At 53.3% G+C, this 22,348-nt stretch overlaps 1 protein-coding gene across 3 annotated transcripts; it reads right to left on the bottom strand.

Annotated features, from left to right (window-relative positions):
- Window positions 1–7,027: 7,027 nt before the first annotated feature.
- On the bottom strand, window positions 7,028–14,309 carry HMGB3 (high mobility group box 3). Of its 3 annotated transcripts, none has more exons than XM_002721337.5 (5): window positions 14,218–14,309; window positions 9,480–9,634; window positions 9,105–9,244; window positions 8,525–8,699; window positions 7,028–8,046 (listed from the first exon to the last, which is right to left on the bottom strand). In XM_002721337.5, the coding sequence occupies exons 1-5, from the start codon at window positions 14,255–14,257 to the stop codon at window positions 7,909–7,911; spliced, it is 648 nt and encodes a 215-aa protein (XP_002721383.1). In that variant the 5' UTR covers window positions 14,258–14,309; the 3' UTR covers window positions 7,028–7,908. The 3 variants fall into 3 exon arrangements, with proteins under 3 accessions (XP_002721383.1, XP_008273248.1, XP_008273249.1); XM_008275026.4 differs by lacking the exon at window positions 14,218–14,309 and adding an exon at window positions 11,773–11,858; XM_008275027.4 differs by lacking the exon at window positions 14,218–14,309 and adding an exon at window positions 11,579–11,754.
- Window positions 14,310–22,348: the final 8,039 nt, after the last annotated feature.

The following is a 22,348-nucleotide window of genomic DNA, read 5'->3' as shown; positions in this document are numbered from 1 at the left end:
AATAGTTGTTGAAATCCTAACTCCACCCCCAACCATCTGTGTCACCTTCCCCAGTCGCTCACTTCTCTAAAACCCAGCCCTTTTACGCTCCCAGCATTCCATGCCCTGAGCTAGGAGATGGCTCCTCTGCACCCCATGTGGTGGCCTCTTTGTGTAAGGATGATCTCCAGAATCGAAATCAAGGGAGGAACTTTACGGATTACGCTCCTCAGTCACCCGCATTTATTTGACAAATTAAGTATATGCAGGAGAGAGTTCTTGATTTAGAAGGTAAAAGCAGCTCCCGCACAAGAGGATTAGAAAAACCATGGCTAGCCCAATATTTTTCAGTGACATATTTCAGCCTTCTGGTAATGTTTCATCACTGAAATACCAGCCCTTTTTCATGTAAACTAGTGAGGGTTTGGACAGAGGACAAAAGCATCATATGTTCTACACATCTTGCAATGGGAACTGTCAAATTTTGCAATCAACATTGCCACAGTATCACCGCTAACATGTTTCCAAAAGACTTTTAAAACAAAAACCCACCACAGGCCTGGAACAAAATACACAGCCTAGGAAAATGTGCATCTCCTATTTCCTATGCGGACTGAAAAATCCAACCGTGGCCTGAGGCCAACAACAGGAAGGTTCTTTGAGCGTCTCCTCAAATGCTCCCCGGCTTTAGGAACGGATTTAGAAGTGCGAGTGTGGGAAGGGGGAAGCCCCCTTCTAACCCAAGGGGTTGCTTTCCTCAGGGAAAGTTCTAGCCCCGACACCCCTGGAAGGCCGTAGCAGAGCAGACTTCACCAGGGTGTTGGAGCAGATTGCCCTGGAGGATAAATGATGTGGAAGGGGGCAGGAGAGCCGGAAAAAGGCAAACTCAGATCCACCCCCAAGAAGGAAAGGGGAGATCTGCTTGGGCTGACAGCGCGAATGCCTGACTCCCAGTCACCAAGTTTTCCCGGTGGAGGAGGGTGAGCTTGGCACCTGCTCTCCTTCCTGAACACTGCCCAGCCTGGGGACTGTTCACTCGCAGACTCGCTTCTCCGTGGGGCTCTACTTTTTTGAAGCACTCTGTCATCCCTCCAGTATCCTGACTCGTCCTCATCTCCCATGTCCAATTCCCCCACCTGACCCCAGCAAGGCTCCTTCCTACATTCTTTCTGTTGCGATGTGAAGAACTTTGTGGTTTTTTTTTACTATATATACCATGTTTTGATATATATATCATATATATATCATACATATATATCATATATATATATATATAGTAAAAGTGATTACTACAGTCAAGCCAATTAACATAGCCATCATCTCACACAGTTAATGTTTCCAGGAACACCTAAAACCTACTCTCTGGGCTGATTTCCATTCAACAAGATGTTAGCAGCTGTAGTCCTCAAGATTCATTCGCCAGGGGCCAGCTCCACAGCTCAGTGGGTTAATCCTCTGACTGCGGCACCAGCATCCCATATGGGCGCCGGTTCTAGTCCCAGCTGCTCCTCTTCCAATCCAGCTCTCTGCTATGACCTGGGAAAGCAGTAGAAGATGGCCCAGGTGCTTGGGCCCCTGCACCCATGTGGGACACCCGGAGGAAGCACCTGATTCCTGGCTTTGGATCAGCGCAGCGCTGGCTGTAGCGGCCATTTGGTGGGTGAACCAATGGAAAAAAGACCTTTCTCTCCCTCTCTCTATCTGTAACTCTATCTCTCAAATAAATAAATAAAATCTTTATAAAGATTCGCTCTCCAGACTTCCTCATTCTATGTATCTGCAACTTCGTACCCTTTGCCTCATCACTGCCCACCAGTTAGCATGGGTTACCAGAAGGTCAATGTTTCAGTGCTGCTGAGGGTGTGGGGACAAGGAAACCCTTGAACCTAACTGGTGGCAATGTAAATGAGTACACTCATTAGGGAAAACAGTATGGATGTTCTCCAAAAAATTCAGACTGCCAGTACAACCACCACGCAATCCAGCAGACTTTCTCTGGACCCTCACCCAAGGAAAGTAAATTCAGGAGTTCAAAGAGAGACCTGCACTCCCATGTGCACTGCAGCACCATTCACAACAGCCAAGATATGGGAAGAGTCCCTGGCTGCTCCACTTCTGATTCAGCTCCCTGCCAATGGTCTGGGAAAAGCAGCAAAACATGGGTCAACTGGTTAGGCGGCTGCACTCACCTGGGAGACCTACAAGACGCCGGCTCCTGGCTGTCTGCCATCTGGGGAGTGACTCAATGGATGGAAGATTCTCACCACCCCTCCCAGCTCTGCCTTTCAAATAAATACATCTTTTTAAAAAAAAAATACAATCTATACATACAATGGAATACTAGTCAGCCTTAACAAAGACAGCAAAGCTGCCCTCCCCAGCAACATCAGTGGACCTAGCGGATATTATGTTAAGTGAAACAAGCCAGACACCATCTGTTCTCCTTCAGATATGGAGGCTAAAAAACAACCTGGAATACATAGAAACAGACTAGAAGAGAGCCTGGGGGCAGGGGGAAGCGGGGAAGACCTAGGTGAAATGATACAGACTTGCAGCTGTGAGCCCAACAGCTCTTGAAGCCCCTGCTTTCCAGTAACCTCCAAGGCTGCCCACCTTGTGCAAGCCCCCAGCCAGACTCCCACAAGCACCCCATCCCAGCTCCCTGAAGGGCAGAGAAAAGGCAATGTTTTCCACAGGGCCATTTCGTTTTCTCCCTAGGCGCAGAAAATGACCACCTCTCCCGGCTGCCCTTGGCCACTCCCGGGGCTGACCCTAAGACCCACTTGTAGTGGCATGGAAGTCACGGATTGAAGATGGTGGCACCACGGAACAAAAGGGGCTGGGATCCCTGAATGACAACAAGGCAGGCTGCCCGCCAGATATGCAGCGGGACTGTCAGATCAGCAACACCTGATGCGCAGCAGTGGGCTTCTCCTGATGTTCTACCTCCACTATGAAGCCTTCCATTTCTTCCGCTCTATTGTCCTCACAGCTGCCAGAGTAACAACTACACAGATACACAGATCCGTATCTGACCAGTTCACCATCCACCAGCCCCTCTGCCCCTACACAGAATGCCTAAATGCTCACCACTGCTCTGAGAGTTTGACATCCTGAAGAAGACTTACAAGGCACTGCATAGTGCAGCCCCGCTGAACCTCCCCCAATATGCTCCTAGTCATGCATTCATTTAACCATTTCCTTATGCAATGGCAATTTGGCAAACACTAGCTATCTGTCAGTATCTCTATGAGGGGCGAGCGATAGGATAGGAAACAGGAGAAGTATTTGGGCAGCTGTTACATCCGGCCAGTGAAAGACAGTAAGAACGTGAGCTTTGGCAGGTCTCCAGTCATAAGACAGCACCATGACCGAAAGATCTGAAGAGCTCGGGTCTGGAAGTGCATGGCTAGTATCTTGTACTGAGCTGGAGATTTCCCTGGAGGGAAACTGGTTAGCAAAAGCCTGGAAATGTACCTTCTAGGCTGCCCCTAAGGCGGCACGGGGGCATTGAAGATGAGAAATTCACCAGAACTGGGAGTGCAGTGGAGGACGGCCCAAGTGCTCGGGCCCCTGCACCCACGTGGCAGACCTGGAAGGAGCTCCTGGCTCTGGATTGGAGCAGCTCCGGCTGATGTGGCCAACTGGGGAATGAATTGGCAGATGAAGAATTCTCTGACTCTGTGTGTAACTCTGATTTTCAAATAAATAAATCTTTAAAAATATATTCTATCTTCCAACCCATGATCATGGGCTAAATGGAAATGGCTTTCCATTTAAGGTAGGCTAATTTCTTTCAGTATTTTGTGGTTTTCCTCATTTAAGTTTTGTACTTTTTACTAAGGATACTCCTCAAGCTTTCATCCTTTCTGATAGTATAAATAGAATTATTTTGTTTACTTACTTGACTGTTCATTGATGATATATAGAAATACAACTAACTTGCATATTGATCTTGTATACAACTTTGCTGAATACACCTATTTGTTGTTTTATTTGGAAATTCCTTAGGGTTGCCTGTAAACAAGATTGTTATTTTCTAGACTGGGAGCTTTATTTAACTGCCTAACTGTCCTGGCTATAACTTCTAAAACAATGACCAATAACAGTGGCAAAAAGCAGATATCCTTGTCCTGTTTCTAACCTTCTAAAGTTCGTGGTCTTTCATTATGTCAGCTGTTGAGTTTTTTCTAGGTTTTCTTCTGTCTAGAGTTATTTTAAATTTGCAAGGCAGTTAGACAAAGAAAAAGATATTTTTTCCATCAGCTGGTTCACTCCCCAGATGGCTACAATGGCCAGGGTTGGGCCAGGTTGAAGCCAGGAGTTTCATCCAGGTCTCGCTTAAGTGCAGGGGCCCAAGGACTTGGGGCATCTTCCGCTGCTTTCCCCAGCACATTAGCAGGGAGCTGGATCAGAAGCAGAGCAGCAGGCGTGCAAACTGTTGCTCTTAAGGGATGCCCCCCACTTTGTGTCTATCAGGATGATTATGTGTCTTTACCTTTATCAATATAGTTTCCCAGCTTCCCTTTAGAGTTGAAAATTTAGGATGCCCAACATAAAAAACAGGGCGACAGGGGCCGGCGCAGTGGGTTAACGTCCTGGCCTGAAGCGCCAGCACCCCATATGGGCGCCGGTTCTAGTCCTGGCTGCTCCTCTTCCCATCCAGCTCTCTGCTATGGCCTGGGAAAGCAGTGGAAGATGGCCCAAGTCCTTGGGCCCCTGCACCTGCATGGGAGACCTGGAAGAAGCTCCTGGCTCCTGATCGGCGCAGCTCCAGCCATTGCGGCCAATTGGGGAGTGAATCATAGGATGGAAGACCTCTCTCTCTGCCTCTCTTCTCTCTGTGTAACTGACTTTCAAATAAATCAGTCTGTTCTGGTCAAAGCAGGAAGGGAAGCCTTTCCCTGCCAGGTAGCCCCTGGGCATCACAGAAACCTCAACTGGCAGCCAAGAACAGCAAGCAGCCCCTGTGGCTTTCATCCAGAACTCCTTGTTGGACCCCCTAGCCTCTGGGAACGCTGGCTGGCAGGGCTGGCAGATGACAAGGACCCAGCCACTTTAGCAAAGAGCAGTCCATCAGCATCCTGCATATTGCACACTTCTGGCTTAGGGCTCCAGAACCAGCCTCCCCTTTACTCCTACACCTGGAAGGCAGATCCAGGGCATCATTCTACTAAATACCAGTAGCTCAGATGCATGCTTGCAGTGAACTTGGTATTTCTAGAACCTTGATTATAATCAACTAGAAACAGAGGCTGTGGGTCTCAGGTTGCTGGCAGCCCACTGATTACTTTCTGGGAAGATTGCTTAAGAAATTCTATTACAGCAAATGAATGCATCCAAGGTCCCCAGTACGTTTGTGCTAAGAACAGACACACAGGAGACAGACCACAGTTGCTATCATAACCCTGGTCTTTCCAAAACATAAAACGTTACTCAGGAAGGGTGTGAAGGGCTCAGGACAAGTATTGTCCTTTGAATTAAAGAGAGAACAGGTTGGCACTGCAAGAACACATCCTGTGGGGCCAAAGCGCCAAGCTAAGCCCAAGCCTTAAATGCGAACAGCATCTCAGAGAAACTACACAGCAGCATTCCACTAGTGGTGGCTGTGTGGCAGCCAACGGCCTGAGTCTCTGCAGAACTAGGTGTCTGCTCAGACTGCTCAGCTAAACGGTTCTCCACTTCTGTTTAGCCACTGTGCAAGGAAACCCCAAAGAAAGTCACTCCTATCCAACCTTTGCCCTCCTGTGGTTGGCACCCCTCTCACAAGCACATTAGAAGTAACCCTTCGCAAGAAACCACTGCCTTGCTACAGGTCGAGATTCTCTTCCTGTGTCTGATGAGGCCGGCCACAGCTCCCAATCAGCCTAGAACGCCAAGTGACAAGGGCATGGCCGAAGCAAGAGGGGCAATTCTGGAGCAAGCGCCTCTGGAGAAAACTCAGCACCCCAGGGGTTAAATGTGTGGCTGTCTTCTATGAAAACTAAACACATGGAGGACAGCCCTCATGGGAGATGGAGTAGCTATGAATAGAGATCAAGCTGTGACCATGACCATGACCTGTACTGATCCAAGACCTGACAGGGTGAAGACAGTGCCTCTAGACATCCAAGGTCCCACAGGAAATTTTAAGGAAAAGCTGCTTTCTCTGAACACCACAAAAACACTTGTGCCTGCTTCATAGCCTGAACCAGCCATAGTATCAAGACTCACCTACAGCATAGTAGCCTCCAGTCCTGCTGTTAAGGTGTATCCACACAGCAGCCTTCCAAATGGTATTATCACCATTTGCCACTGTAGCCATCACGGCCTCCTAACCTGGACTCAATGTTACACTATCCACTCATGTAACCAACAAAATACAAAGGACACTTCTCTGCTTCTCCCAGGTTCAGAACACTGAACAACCACTGTGAACATGTAGTGCCTGGAAACGGATCCCATCAGCCTGCTGTACAGCTCAGGGGACCCAGCATGGAGCCTAGAATGTTCTTTGGGGTGCCTGACTTTGTGAGGTCGAAGTGAAACATGAATACTGTCCCCTACCCTACACTCCCTCGCTGTGCTCCACGAGACAGCAAAGAACCTCCCGAAATGACGAGCACAGTATCTACACATCCCACTACACGCACTGGAGCAGAAGATGCAAGAGGAAAAACAAGGCCTGAATTTCTAACACATTTTTGCTGTTTAGCCATACATTTGGTCCCATGAATTAGGGCATGGGAGTGGGAGACAGAAGCAAACCTAGAGTAGCAGCCCCCATGCTAACAGCCACCTTCCTGTACCTTTGAGGGGCTGCTACACGTTTACATCGTCCTACCTTAGCTTACATTCAAGGGCTTCGATTTCATCTTGATGCCAGCCAATGACAACCATGCAGTGGCTGCAGGCGACCCTCTGGGGCAGTCCTAAGCAAGCTGGCCTCCTCGAGTACAAGACATCGCCACCCTGAGCAGGAGGCTCGTCCCCAAGCACAGTGCAGAGGGCTGTTTCACTGGGAACACTGCTCTGAGTCACACATGCAGACTGTCGTCATAGAGAACAGTTTTAAAAATGTAATACTGTTTATTTAACTTCAAAAACATTTGAGCATTCTAAACATACAAAAAAAAAAAAAACAACAGAACATTGCAAAGTCTTTTAAGTACAGAAGGTTCTTGAACTTCCATCGATGGCAGTGGCTCTTCGCTTTGCTGACACTGAAGAGTTCTACAGTTTGTTTAAAAAAAAAACAAACTACTGCACTTAACTAAAAAAAAAAAAACAAAAAACAAAACCCAACCCTTCTCATGCCAGCTGACCCCCCTTTTTTTTCCACAGCTACGAATGGCAGCAGAATGCTATGTCACTATATACAAAAACAAGACAACCTGAAGCGAAATGGATGCCCACTGCAGTGTCAACGGGTCCAGCCTCGCAGTGCACGCCCTGAGCTTCAGCCCCTGCACAGGCACCTGCCCCACAGCCTCAGTGCCACGCAAGGAGCATCGGGAGTTTGTCTCAGTTGTTTTGCTCTTTTTACAAACTATAGATATGTACAGCCGGTAACTCAGGAGCTCTAGCCCACAACCAGAGAGTCAACACCACCTTACAAAGTAAATGAAAATGCCGGAAACATCTTGAAATGCCTTGTCACACCAACAGCAAAGTGCACAGAGTGAGGAGAACACGCGAGTGCCTTTTCCTTTTAAAAATGTTTGGAAATATGTACAACTTTGATACAGTTTCAGGGTGCTCCAGACACCCATGGCCACGTCATGTAAACCACTGACAATTTCTAGAGCACTTTGAGAAACTACAATATGATCAGATCCAATTCTCGTTAATTAAACCTAATGAGGGCAAGACACGTCTCCAGTGAGAGGCGTGCCAGTCCCGGCGCTCCCCCACTCTAAGGTATTCACAAGGAGACAGAACAACAGTTTTTTATTCATCTTCCTCCTCCTCCTCCTCCTCCTCTTCCTCCTCGTCCTCTTCGTCTTCCTCTTCCACCTTTTTCCGGGCAACTTTCGCAGGACCCTTTGCACCATCGAACTTTCCTTTAGATTTATAGTCGGCGACATCCTGGAAGAACAGGGACACCTTCCACATGAGCGGACAAGCCCGCCTGCCCGCCTGCCCGCCGCATGCAGTCCTCAGCCCACTCAGCACAGGTAGGGGGATGGATGGGGAGAGGGCAGCTGCTAGTGCAGTTCAAGTAGTGGCTGGGGATCTGCATCCGCTCATTCAGATCTCAAAGTTAATGGATGGTCAAGTGGCCTTTAAAACATGTCAACAGCCTTATCTAGCACTATCAGATCCTGTTGTCAGCTTTAAGTTGTCAAGCCTGCCTGAAGTTGTCCCCAGGACAAAAATCTGTCAGAAAGCCAAACAGCTAGGCTCAGGCGCTGACCTGCACATGCAACAGGGTTATGCTATGCTAGGGATTCAGGCCTGCCAGCCAGCCACACACCCCCACCCGAACCAGGGTCCTGCACTGCTCCCCATCCGGGCTACCGAGCTGGGCTGGCTCAGGCCAAGGGCACACGCTAGTCCACCCTACCTTTTCGTACTTCTCCTTGAGCTTTGCCGCCTTGGTGATGTACGGCTGCTTTTCACTGTCACTCAGGTTATTCCACATCTCCCCCAGCTTTTTGGCCACATCGCCAATAGAGATTCCAGGGTTTGTGGATTTGATCTTGGGGCGGAATTCTGAACAGAAGAGGAAGAATCCAGACCTTGGGAGGGAGAGTTACGTAAATGAGACGAGAATCTACAGAAGTGGGAGATCTTAACCAGGAACCCCATGTTCTTGACTCCAGACTCCCTAAGGCACCAGGGCTTGTCTGGAAAGCGAAGACTATACGCTACCATAGACAGTGCTACAACATTGTAAAATGCTAGGTTTCAGATGCTTCTGGACTACATGGTGTTTCTCAGTCTAGCAGTTACTTACACACACACACACACAGAGCCCACAAACACCTCAGCCTTAACTAGAGACAAGGCTGGCACAGCATTTTAAAGCTCAAAGTACAGAACTTCTTGCAGCAGTTATCTCAGTATTTCTAAAGCCAAATATCTCTTAAAAATCTTCTAACAGCAGAAAGCTGTCATCTTGAATCAATCCTACAGTCACTTACGGTGGTCTCTTAGGGGCATTGGGGTCCTTTTTCTTCTTGCCGCCCTTAGCTGGTCCATAATCCTTCATTTCCCGATCATAACGTACTTTATCCGCCTTCGCCATTTCATCAAATTTAGACTTTTCCTTTCCAGACATTGTCTGCAAAGAACAGTACCTGTTGAATCCCTCAATGCACTGTGCACCCATGTGTTCAGCTATCCTGCCTTTCAAGTGGCAACTGCTCAACTAACTCGCGAAAGGGGATGAGGACTACCTGAGAAGCTTCCAGAGAGAGGAAGAAACCGGCCCCGCTGGGGTGACTTTGAAGGCAAGTAGTCCCAACACGTCAACTCCAACTAAAGCTAGTCTGAGGATACAAAGAGAAATAAAATACCTTCCACCTCTCGGAGCACTTCTTGGAAAACTCTGCGAAGTTGACCGGGACCTCTGGGTTTTTCTTCTTGTGTTCCTCTCTGCAAGTCTGCACAAAGAAGGCGTAAGCAGACATCTTGCCCTTGGGCTTCTTGGGGTCACCTTTAGCCATCCTGACTGGGAAAGACAAAGAGAAAAACACTATGAGGAACTGAAGTACAAGAGCGCCCAGAAGGCACAGCAAAATTCGAGTTCACTTTGCTGCAACGAAGCCCCCTTCCTGCCAACCCCCGATACACTGCCAGCCAGCGGGCAGTGGGGAGGAAATCAGGCTCGCTGTCGCTTGTCATTTAGCTGGTGACCAGCATGAAGCGGCGCTGGTTTGCAAGTTACTTGTGCAGAGCGATCAAGTTCTCCAAATGGAGCCAACCCAAACGGGGTGCCTGTGTGGTACATCACAGAACTACTACAGCCTCAAAGGCCGAAGGGCAAAAGGAGGGCACATTTGTAATCAATGACTTAACCCTGGCTGCTTACAAATTTAACTCCATGTTGAAAAAAAAAACACCCCACGTTGTCATCGCCGCTCAACACGCTCCACACAGCTTAAATAGGGAGCACTTGAAATACCACTATTGTTGCCGCGTTTTGGCTTAAGAAGTAGCTTGCACAACGAGGGTGTCCTGGAATTAAGCACGAAGCCCGCGCACTCTTACTTCAAATCCGTCACTTTGTCACTACCTAAAGGGGGAGGGGTTAGCCAAAGGGCTAGTCTGGCTCGGCCCTCCGACAGAATGCAGGTCCAGCCAGGAGCACTTTCTCCACAAAGTTTCCGAATAAAAACGATGGCAGCTGTGGCATGCCATCGTCCCTGTCCCACCCCCCAGCTTCCCGCCATCTTTTCCTTTTCTCACACCCAAGGTCATCGTGTAAAACTAAAGCCTTCTCCTAGGCTGCGACCGCCTGCGGAGCTGCATTAGAGCTCCGCACCGGCAGCCCGGACGGGGAGGGCACGGGCACGCGGGAACCTGGTCGGCAGCCGCCAGCCTGACTCGGCCCCCGTGCCGGGTCATCTGGACACCTATAATTCACCTTCCATTTTGTCAAAAGCCTCCTGATGAAAGAAAGTGCCCCTGAAATCCGCCGCTGCCACCCCCGGGGGGCGCGCGGGGCCGAGGGCGGCGGCGGGGGCCGTGCGCGGGGGGGTCGTGGGGCCGGGCCGGCGGCAGCCGCGGCAGTGTTGGCGGCGCCCGCCGCGCCTCCGAGCTCCGCTCGCTAAAATGGCTGATCCGCGCGCGGCCGGCGCAGGCGGCGACGGCCGCGGCGGCGAACAAAGCGGCCCGGGCCCTGCAGCCGCCGCCGCCACCCGCTCGCCGGCCCCCACCCCGCCTCGCCCCGCCCGGGCCGCCCGGGGGCGCGGGGGCCGCGGGCCGGACCTCCCCGCCCCCCGGCGCGGGGCGCACTCCTCGGGATAACAAAGGCGCCAGTGCAGCCATGACGCTCGGCGGCTCCGGAGCCCGCGGCGGCGCCCCCGGCCCTCCACACCGCCCGCCCGGGGCTGCGGGGGCGGGGGCGGAGACCAGCGCCGGTCGCGAGCTTCGGCCGCCCGTTCCTCCCGCCTCTCCTCCCTTCGCCGGAGCCCCGCACCGCGCCAGCCATGTTAGCGGCGGCGGCCGCGGTGGCGCCCGGCGGGCGGGACACGAGCGGGGGGCGGCCAGCCCGCGCCCCCCACCCCCCACCGGCCGCCGGGCGCTCCACGACGGCCATGTTAATGCAGAGCCAGCAGCGCAGCCCGCGGGCCCGCGCGGAGGTAACCGAGCCCGAGAGCGAAGTTTTTCCGCACCGCAGCCCCGGGCGGGCACCGACCGTCCGCTCTCGCGGAGTCCGTCCCGGGCCAGGGTATACCCGGCCCCCTTTCCAGGTGCCGCCGCCCGCCCGCCCGCCCGGCGCCGAGACGCACGCCGCCCGAGCTAGCAGCCCGAAGCCCCAAGCCGCCCCTCCGCAGCCGCCCGAACAGCTGGGCTGAGGGCCTCCCTGGCCCCTCGGCCGCTCCCCCTGGGGGCCACCGCCGAGCCCCGAGAGCGCGGAGCTTAGGAAAAACCATTTAAAAAGTTGAAACACCTGAAATATTTCTTTTTCCCCCGACACGTAGCAACAGGGAAGGCGAAGGGGGCGGGAAGGGCGCCAGGGACAGAGGCAGAAAGCAGCGGCGGCGGCGGCGGGGCGTGCTCACGGCAGTGTCGGCTGGAAAGTTGTGCGGGCGCTGCGGCGGCGGCGGCGGCGGCGGCGGCAGGCGCGGGCGGTGCGAAACGTACCTGTATTGTTCGCTAGTCTGGGCAGCGCAGGGCACGACGCGCGGCTCAGCGCTCCCCAGCCTCGCGCTAGCTGCCTCCACGAGAGCCGCCTGATTGGCCAGCGGGCTCCGCCGTTTAAAACAACCTCCTCGCCTGGCCATTGGCTGCAGGCCTCATGCATATTAAGCAGGTGCGGGCGCCCATTGGGCGAGGCCTCTGGGATCATTCATTCAAACAGAACAACCCGCCGGCCCCGGCAGCGGAGGCAAGACAGACGAATGATAATATTCTCACTTGCCCGCCCCGCGCACCTCCCTCCCGGAACCGAGCTGGGATCTAGACTTTGGAGAGGTGGCCCGGCGATTCCCAGAGGCCTTGGCCTGTGGCGTGATACGGCCAGGTCGTAGCCGGTGGTGCTGCCCTCTGCTCCCTCCGCGCCGCGGCCTGAGCGCACCCAGCCCCGGCCTCTGGCCCCTAGTCAACTCTCTGATCCTGGGAGACCTCCCCCAGGCCGACTACCAAAAGCTGACGGTTCTTCCCCGGTACCCGGGTCGGCGGCGAAGCCGCGGTAGGGGCCTGGCTGCAGCTCGCTCCTGGATACTCGGTGCAGGGCAGCTGCTTTGCCGCCGACACCTCGGGACAAGATTCCGTTCCTGCGGATTGGGCTCAGCTACAGTCTGCCCCCACGGGCTGCTAGAACGCCCCGATTTGCGCCTGCAGTTGCGGGAATGGAGGGTCCAGGAGAGCATAAGGGAGGCTAGCAAGAACAGGGAAATTGTAGGTTTGTGGGCAGGGCTTCCCTCCTCACTGAGTCAGTTCGGGCTCTCCTTGTGTCTGCTCCCGACACACCCCCTAGCCAAGAATAAAAGTGCTTGGAATGAATGAATGAGTGAATGAATGCGGTGTGACTTGCTCTTGACCTTACCACTGGCTAGTGGTTTGACCTTGACAAATCACTTTTTTTTTTAGCTTTTTTTTTTTTTTTTTTTTTTGGACAGGCAGAGTGGACAGTGAGAGAGAGAGACAGAGAGAAAGGTCTTCCTTTTTCCATTGGTTCACCCTCCAATGGCTGCCGCAGCCGGCGCGCTGCAGCCAGCACACCGCGCTGATCCGATGGCAGGAGCCAGGTGCTAATCCTGGTCTCCCATGGGGTGCAGGGCCCAAGTACTTGGGCCATCCTCCACTGCACTCCCTGGCCATAGCAGAGAGCTGGCCTGGAAGAGGGGCAACCGGGACAGAATCTGGCGCCCCGACCGGGACTAGAACCCGGTGTGCCAGCGCCGCAAGGCAGAGGATTAGCCTAGGGAGCCCCAGCCCCGGCCTGACAAATCACTTCTTTGGAGAGATTCAGGTAATCGTTTTCAAAGTGTAGGGAGAGCCGTGTCACCTTTCTAACGCTATTAGTAGGGACTCTCCTTCCCCAGATGACTTGCAGGCATCTCCACAAGTTAATAAAAAGAAGAGATGGTCAGGGATGCTAAATACCCCGCATGGCGTAAAAGATAGGCGCACACAGGGAACAAATGGCCAAGTCGATGTTGACGATGCATTGACCTAGTTGGAAGCATAGCTGACAGCCCTTGCTTCTTGGAGGCCCTACAAGCTTCCCGAAAAGGATGGGAGAAAAAGGCTATGTTAAGGGTTGAAATTTGCAGAAAATAATGCAAAGAAAACACAGGGTGAGGCTTTTTCCTCCATAGAAACTCCCTTTGCAATGCTAAGGGAGCCAGCTCTTTATGATTCTTCTATTCAGAAATGAGATCCGCCAGAAGACAGTTTTCCACCTATCTCCCCAACTCCTATACCATGCTCTTGCCAACTCACCCACTGACTGGGAGCCTACCACCTCTCTTCTTGGCTTAGCCATCTCGTCACCCCGAGGTCACCACCTTCCACCCGTTCCAACCCCTTCCCCTTCAGAGATATCGTGGCAGGCCAGACCTCCTCTCCAGGCAGGCAGTCTCAAGTGCTTACACAATGAGCCTTTAGTCGCTCAGACTGCTCACTGGCTCTGCCCAGCCCAGAGGGGAGCAGGGTGCTCACCTGTGGTCGGACCAGTACCTTACCTCTGCCACTGCAGTCCAGCCTCTCAAGGTTGTTGGGCCTTCCTACTCCAGAGAGTCAAGCTGGGGTCTCAGGCCACACAGGGCCTCCCTCTCGTGCAGCCACTGCCCAACGTGCTGGGAGGCCGCACTTGATGGAATCGTCAGCAGCACAGCCCACCAGAGACATCTGGCGTGCCCTGGCTGGATGGCAAGGCTCAAAGAAGTCCATGTGAACTCACCAACACATGGGGACACACCCAAGGCACCCCATCCCCAGGCCAAGCCAGGCAAACCAGAGCAATGCTGAACCATTAGAGACCTCACAGCCAGTCCCGATGTGCGGACACCACCCCAAAGGGCCAGGCTTCCCCACCCAGCTGCTTCAGCCCTGCCCACTGGCCCCCTGCTGCTGCCCACATACTTCGAATGATGAAAGGTGAGTTCTTCGTCCCGTGTGGCATTTCCAAATGAAGGCTGGAGTGCTGGGCCTGCTGCTTCAGCCTCTGGTCGTTATCACCACCTCATGGAATGTGACTATGACATAGCTGAGGGTCAGAGACCTGGAATGGTTGCCATGGTTTCCTGCTCCTGCCCCCCCCCCAATAAACCAACACACATACACACCCCACCTTAAGTCTCCATATCGGGGCCGGTGCTGTGGCACAGTGGGTTAAAGCCGCAGCCCGCAGCACCGGCATCGAGTCCTGGCTGCTCCACTTCTGATCCAGCTCTCTGCTATGGCCTGGGAAAGCAGTAGAAGAAGGTCCAAGTCCTTGGGCCCCTGCACCCACGTGGGAAGACCTGGAAGAAGCTCCTGGCTCCTGACTTCAGATTGGTGCAGCTCCAGCCGTTGTGGCCAATTGGGGAGTGAACCAGCGGATGGCAGACCTCTCTCTCTCGCTCGCTCGCTCTTTCTCCCTCTCTGTATTTCAAATAAAATAAAATAATTCTTCAAAAAAAAAAAGTCTCCATATCCTCTTCAAGGTGTAGCTCCCTCATTCCTCCAAGCCTTCCCCGTAGGCTCTGTGAGGAGGCCCCTCACAGCCTGTCACCCTCCTTAGCGCCACTGTCTGTGTGAGTGGCTTCCCACCTCCGCAGAAACTGTTCCATTCCATGAACACACATCGAACGCTTACTAATAAATACTGCAAGGGACACGAGATGGCGCGTAGGGCTGGGAGGCAGGTACAAGGCAGTGGCTTTGCGCTGTGTCACTGACACCCTGCTATGCCCTTTGACCTGTCACCTCACCCTTCCCAGCCTCAGTGCGCTCTCTCTTGCTTTACCCGCCCGCACCATGGCCCGGACTGGTGGTGCGGGCTACTGAGGATGACAGTGGCTGGGTTATCAGCAAAGGCTCCTGGACAGAGGAGTGCAGGCCAGACTGGAAGGTGAGAAAAGGGACAAAGTCAGGAGGGCCTGCGGCCAAGGTCAGAGCCCGGAGGCGAGGCTAGGAGAATGCTGCTCTGCCCTCCCTCCGGGGAGAGCGCTCAGCGCTGAGGCGGAGGCCAAGGCTTGGGAGAACCTCAACCTCGAATCCCTGAGGCTGCCCAGCTGCAGAGAGGACTTGGGAAAGCAGTCAAAGTAAACAAGGAACAGCACCGAGTGGGGCAAACGCTGTGTGAAGAGGTTCTCCACCCCTGTAGCGGAAGGCCCACAAGATTAAGAAGTAATCCTCCGTATTCAACAGACACGAAGCCGGGCCCCCTTGGCCCACCTCCTGCTGCCTTCTCCCCCTGCTGCCGCTGAAGCCCTCAGCTGGACACCCAGGGCTTGAGGGGGACTTCCCCAGGCCCAGGCCAGCCTCTTGAAGCAGCAGAGCAAGTTTAGCCAAAGCCGATGGGAGGACTGCTAGGGCGGGTAACCCACGTTAAGGCCTAATCTTCCTGTGAGGCTTCCACCCTCCACCCGGAGGCAAGCCCTCTCTTTCTATCTGACTTCCAGGCCTTGCCCCTGGCTCTGCCCCACCCTGCGCACCTTCTCCACAGGACTGCACTGCCTGGGGCCCCCTCGGCTCCTCTCTGGTACCCCCCTCCGCCCCCGCCCCCTCTGCTCTTCTGTGGGAATTGCCTTCCTACTGCCTTTCTCAGGATTGAGTCTCTGGGGCTGTTGTTGCACTAGACTTGTGGAGATGCAAGCCCAGAAGACCCCTCAGGGCCCAGCTGTCCAGCTGCCTGGGACAAAGGACCTAGCATGGGGACAGTCGCCCAAGTCCCCGTGCGCGTCAGTGGCAGAGCCAAGGCTGAAGTCCTGGTCTCTTGAGCCTTGCTACCACACTCTTTAAAACCCTACCTCTGCTATAGTCAGCTAAACTTCTTCCTGTGATGCCGGCACCCCATAGGGGCACTGGTTTGAGACCCTGCTGCTCCACATCGGACCCAGCTCTCTGCTGTGGCCTGGGAAGGAAGCAGAAGATGGCCCAACTCCTTGGGCCCCTGCACCCACGTGGCAGACCTGGAAGAAGCTCCTCGCTCCTGGCTTCAGATCTGCCAGAGCCATTGCAGCCGTTTTGGGAGTGCACCAGGGGATGGAATACCTCTCTGTCCTCTGTCTCTCCTTTTCTGTGTCTATAACTCTGCCTCTCAAATAAATACATACATCTTAAAAAAAAAAAAAAAAAACACCTCGCTCCCCAGTGAAGGCATCTTTAAAATCGAGTTTCACTTCCAAACAGCTGCCTGCTGCCTGAGTAGCCATGCAGGCCAACCTGACATGTAACCTAGAGGGCCCCAGGCCCCCGGTCATGTATGGGCCATGCATTTCATCCAAGACCTGTGTCAAGCACGCTGTTTCCCCCAGAGTGGGACCAGCGCCTGTCCCACGGGGCTGAGAAAAGGCTGGGAAGCCAGGGCTACTTAGCATGACACAGGCATGTTGAGCTGCTCAAGCCCATAACGAATCTGCAACCTGCATGTCCTTGCATATAACTGAAAAGCCGGAAGTGCGCCAGCAGCCGAAGGGTTGCCTACATTTGACCATCCACACTGGGGCCTGCCAGGAAGGCACTCCTAATCCGCAAAGTGCGTGCAGGGCCGGTGACTGCCAGGCAGCCCAAGGCCTGCGGTTAACATGCACGTGGAACTGAAGGGACCTGGCCCCCAGGCACAGCGCCCATGCTCCTGGCAGCAGATGTCTTATTTCTTCCCTTTCCCCCATTCAGCCCTCCACGAGAAAGAAACCAGAAAGACCACTGCAGGCACGAGGCCCGGGTCCAGAGCGACCCTGCTGGTCAGACACTATCGCTCCTGTGCTCAGGACCCTCGCAGATGAAGTCCCAGCCTTCACAACGACCCGGAAGTGTTTAGACAGGTCACACTCCTCCCACCCCAGACACACTTCGGATTCCACCCTTTAGTTCTCTGCTCATCTGCTCAGCCTCACACAGAGCCGTCACCTCAGGACCTTGGCACTTGCTCTTCCCTCTGCCTGGGACACCTGCAAGGTTCTCACCCTCAGCTGCTGAACGTCATTTGTTCAGCTGTCACCTCCCCTGGTTCCCATCTCCGACTGCACTTTCCTACATGCACTGGATGCCTACTAAGCACGTTTTTATCTTGCTGATGGCCTGTGTCTCCTCCAGAGAGTGAGCCCCGGGAAGGCAGTCTATCTGTGGTGTTCTCTGTCTGCCCACAATGTGGCACAGAGCAGGCACTCCACTAACATTTGTTGCACAAACAAATGAGTTGCCCACTGACCTTGCTCACTCGCTCCCCTACTGTACTGTAGGGATTAGTGCATGCAGCAAGCTAGAATGGAAACGAAGGCTCTGTGTCTCACAGTGGGTGCCGTGGGGGCCGAGAAGGCTTCCTGAATAGAGGAAGTCACTTTGAGATGAATGCAAAGGGTTAAGTGGGATTTCCATGAGCAGTAGGGAGGGAGCAAATCACTCCAGGCCGTGGGAAAAGCAGTGCCCTTAAAGAGAGGTGTGAAAATGTACTTTGCACTGGTGGCAGGATCTGCAGGCTGAGTGGTCAGGGCAGGGGTGCATGGAGCCGGGCAGAGGCTTGGCAAGATGAGCAGGTTCTTAGCAGCGGCCGTGGGGAGCCACTGCAGGATTTTGAGCCCGGCAGTGACTGGATCAAAGCTCCATTTAAGCAAACTGCCTGCTGCTGTGGGAGGCGGAGCCAGAGTGGGGGAGGGGAGCCTCGGAGGTGGAGAGTTCCCTTAGGTGAGGTTGCAGGCCAGAGCTGCTATGGGCTTGGATTTGGGATACAGGGAACACTGGGAGATATTTGGAGAGTGAAGGAAGTCTACAAAAGTAACCAACACCTGTGTTATTGGAGGCTACATGTGGGGTGCACATCCTCTCAGAAGGAAGCAGCAGCCCTCTCTCCCTTGAACTTGTAGTCTGTTAGACCCAAGCAGGGGAGAGGGCCAGGCTAGGGGCCATGGGATTCACTGCAGAGCCATCTCCTCCCTCGCTGGGGAATTGGAGAGCACACGGGCACCAGGAACACCCTGAGCGGCTGTGTTCTGAGCGCCCGAATCTATCCGGGGCTTTAGCTTGCAAAAGGAGCCTCCAAAGTCCAAAGAGCGCCACCCAGTAGCTTGTAGGTCCCGCCTGCCTGGATCGGTGCCACACCTGACCCTTGCCAACTGTGGGATTCAGCAAGTGACTTCTCTCTGTGTCCCAGCTTCTCTATTTTCAACAGGAGCCTAGTGACAGTACCCACCTCGTGTATTGTTGTGTGGATTAAACAAAACAAAGGGTTCGGTGTCATAATGCGGTCACCTTTGAGTCCACTGTTGTTTTTTTTTAAGATTTATTTTATTTATTTGAAAGGCACAGTTAGAGAGAGAGAGAGAGAGAGAGAATCTTCCATCCACTGGTTCACTCCTCAAGTGGCTGCAGTGGTCAGGGCTGCACCAGACCAAAGCCAGGAGCCTGGAGCTTCATCTGGGTCTCCCACGTGGGTGGCAGGGGCCCAAGTACATGGGCTGTCTTGTACTGCTCTTCCCAGGCCATTGACAGGGGGCTGGATTGGAAGTAGAGCAGCCAGGACTTGAACCTGCACTCAGCTGGGGTGCTGGCAACGTAGGCAGTGGCTTAACCCACTGTGTCACAACCCTGGCTGCTCTACTGTTAATTTTTCAGACAATACAATGGAGGAACAGTTGGTACAACCCGGAGCTGTGTTTGCCTACAACCAAGAAGGGCTTGTCCCTGCTGGAATCTTCTCCAGCAAATCAGCTCTCTTGGGGCTGTCTGGGACCTGAGCTGTAGGACCCAGACAACGTGGCCGCATGCGTCTGCACACACATGCACAGCCACACTAGCCCCGTCTCAACAGATAGTCACCCCCTAGCACCTGGCGGGGCGTGGGCCCGTGTAACTTGTTTTGACTAATTGGCGAGGGCCAACCACATCCTTGCATTCGGGCTGCACAGGTGATATCACTCCGTGAGGTGGTGGGCAAAGCTCTGTGTCGGCAAAACCAAAGTCACAGAGGCGCAGTGGAAGGGTCAGGAGCTCAGAAGCCACCGGCTGCAGCTCTGCTCTGTGCTCTTCCACAGCTTCGGGAGCCTTGGCCAGTTCCTGAGCCTTGTTGCCTCCCCGTGTCCCCTTCTGTACAGTTAGTGGCTGTGTTTGTGGCTGGCCTGCATATTCACTGGTATCAGAAAAGGACGGCCTGATAAAACAGTATGGGTAAGGAAATATGACCACAGACTACAAATGGCTCAAGTTGCATCACAGAGTACCTGATGAGAATGAGGATGATGTTAACAACACTACCTGGCATCTTGTTCCTACTATTGACTTCCACCCTGCCATGATCATGGAGATGTTTTGACATTTTTAAAAATAAGATTTATTTATTTATGTGGAAGGCAGAGTGAAAGAGAAGAAAAGACAAAGGAAGGGAGATTTTCCATCTACTGGTTCACTCCCCAAATGACCAAAACAGCCAGGGCTGGACCAGGTTGAGGCCAGGAGCCCAGAACTCCATCTGGTGCAGGGCCCAAGCACTTGGGTCATTTTCCACTGCTTTCACAGGTGCATTAGGAAGGAGCTGGATTGGAAGTGGAACAGCTGAGACTCGAACCTTTGCTCCAATCTGGGATGCCAACATCACAGGCAGCAGCTTAACCCAGTGCACCACCACACTAGCCTCTGACAGTTTTGGAAGCCCAGAGGGAAGGCTACTGTTTGGGCTAAGGGGACCAAGCCACCAGAGGTAAAACTGGGACCAGAACCAACATCCCTCTTTTCCTCTGTACCTTTTTTTTTAAGACTTATTTATTTATTTGAAAGACAGAATTACAAAGAGGCAGAGAGAGAGAGAGAGAGAGAGAGAGGTCTTCCATCCACTGGTTCACTCCCTAAATGACCGTAACAGCTGGAGCTGGGGCGATCTGAAGTCCGGAGCCAGAAGCTTCCTCCGGGTTTCCCATGCAGGTGCAGGGGCCCAAGGACTTGGGCCATCTTCTACTGCTTTCCAAGGCCATAGCAGAGAGCTGGATTGGAAGTGGAGCAGCCGGGACTTGAACTGGCACCAATATGGGATGCCAGCACCACAAGTGGCAGCTTTGCCCACTATGCCACAGCACCAGACCTCTCTACCTTTTTAACAAGCTTTGCTGTGCCCTTGTTTCCAGGGGGCAAACAAGGAGAAGGCTGGATGCACAGAGGTCATTTCCTGTGTGAATGACTTGCCGCCATGAAAGTCTAGGGCAGGAAGGCACTAGCTGGAGCCAACTGATGAGGCACATGCTGCTACCTGGCAAACTCTCTGCCTCTCCCCGACTCCAAATCCATACTCAGAATGGCATCACCACCACCCCCCCAGCATGCTGATGGGCTCTTCCCTCTCCTTCATCTCCCATGTCCTTGTCATCACCAAATTCTGCTGATTCAGTCTCCTAAATATGACCCGAATCTATCTGCTGCTCCCCACTCCCTCGTGCCAAGCAGTGGTCATCTCTGCCCGGGATGGCCACAACAGCTTCCTCTCTGGTCTCCCTGATCAGCGCTCTCAAGGCATCTGTTCTCTGTGCAGCAACTCGGGGGACCTTGTATAAATGAACATTTTCCTACTTAGTTTCAAAATCCTTCTGCTGCCACCTGTAACCTTTCCATAAAGCCACAGAAAGGGGCCAGGCATTTGGCATAGTATCAAAGTGCCTGCATTTGAAGCCAGCGCTGTGGCGTAGCAGGTAAAGCCACCGCCTGCAGTGCCGGCATCCCATATGTGCAGCAGTTCTAGTCCTGGCTGCTTCACTTCTGATCCAGCTCTCTGCTATGGCCTGGGAAAGCAGTGGAAGATGGCCCAAGTCCTTGGGTCCCTGCACCCACATGAGAGACCTGGAAGAAGCTCCTGGCTCCTGGCTTCGGATCAGTGCATCTCCCGATGTTGTGGCCACTTGGGGAGTGAACCAGCAGATGGAAGACTCACTCTCTCTCTCTCTCTCTCTCTCTCTCTCTTTCTCTTTCTCTTTCTCTCTCTCTTTCTCTTTCTCTTTCTCTTTCTCTTTCTCTTTCTCTTTCTCTCTGCCTCTCCTCTCTGTGTAATCTTTAAAAAAAAAATAGTGCCTGAATTAGAGTCCTGGCTGTTTGTCCCATTCTAACTTCCTGCCACTGTGCACCCTGGGAGGCAGTAGTGATGGCTCAATGACTCAAGTACTTGGGTCCCTGCCACCTTTTTGGGAGGTCTGGATAGAGTTGCTGGCTCCTGGCCTCAGACTGGCCCAGTCCTGGCTATTGTGGGGGTTCAAAGAATGAACCAGCAAATGGGAATGCTCCCTTTCTCCTCTCCTCTCGTCTCTGTCTCTGTCAAATAAAGATTTTTAAATGCCACAGAAAGACCCCTGAAGATTTTGTTCAATCTGTGTTCCTGCCACTGGACTCCCCCCAACTGCATCACACACACAGATCTCACGATGCAGCTCGCCTCCCAGCACCTTCCACTCACACTATCCCCAAGAGGTGGAACACCTGTTCCCCTTGTCTCTAGGGAACTCCTGCTTCCTCTTCAGTCTCAAATACCACCTTCCCCCCGCCCCAAGTTATCTGGAGGCCAGTACATGCCTTCCATGGAAATAGCCCACCCCAGCGTGCACAGCATTTGATGGGCAGCTCTGCTGAAGCTAGAGCCACAAGGACTTTGTGTTCCAGGTGGTTCTCGACCTGTCTGGCTCCGGGAATGGACCTGGAACACTCCCAGCGTGGTCCCGTGGTTTCCCCACAAAGCCTGTGCTGGAAACTTTATCCCAGAGCAATGTCCTCAGGAGGCGGGGCATTGAGCTCAGGAGGGCTCTGCCTCAGGCGTGAGCGAAGGTGGGTTACACCAGGGCTTGCGGCTGGGCACTGCATCTCTGGCTTTCTCTTATCTTCTGTGATGCCTCCTGTTGCGTTGTGATGCAGCAGCTATGGATCCTCAACCTCGGACTTGCTGGCCTCCAGGACTGGGAGCCACAGAGATGCCAGTTGATCATAAATTATCCAGTCTCAAGCGTTGTGTTCTAGCAGCACAGAATAGCGTAAGAGGAAAAGCCTCGCTCTTTACTAGAACTCAGAGCAAAACTGGGATAGAATTGAATCCGCTTGCTAGTGT

The sequence above is a fragment of the Oryctolagus cuniculus genome, chromosome X (assembly GCF_964237555.1).
Source record: "Oryctolagus cuniculus chromosome X, mOryCun1.1, whole genome shotgun sequence".
Taxonomy (NCBI): domain Eukaryota; kingdom Metazoa; phylum Chordata; class Mammalia; order Lagomorpha; family Leporidae; genus Oryctolagus; species Oryctolagus cuniculus.
This window is presented reverse-complemented; position numbering and strand designations above follow the sequence as displayed.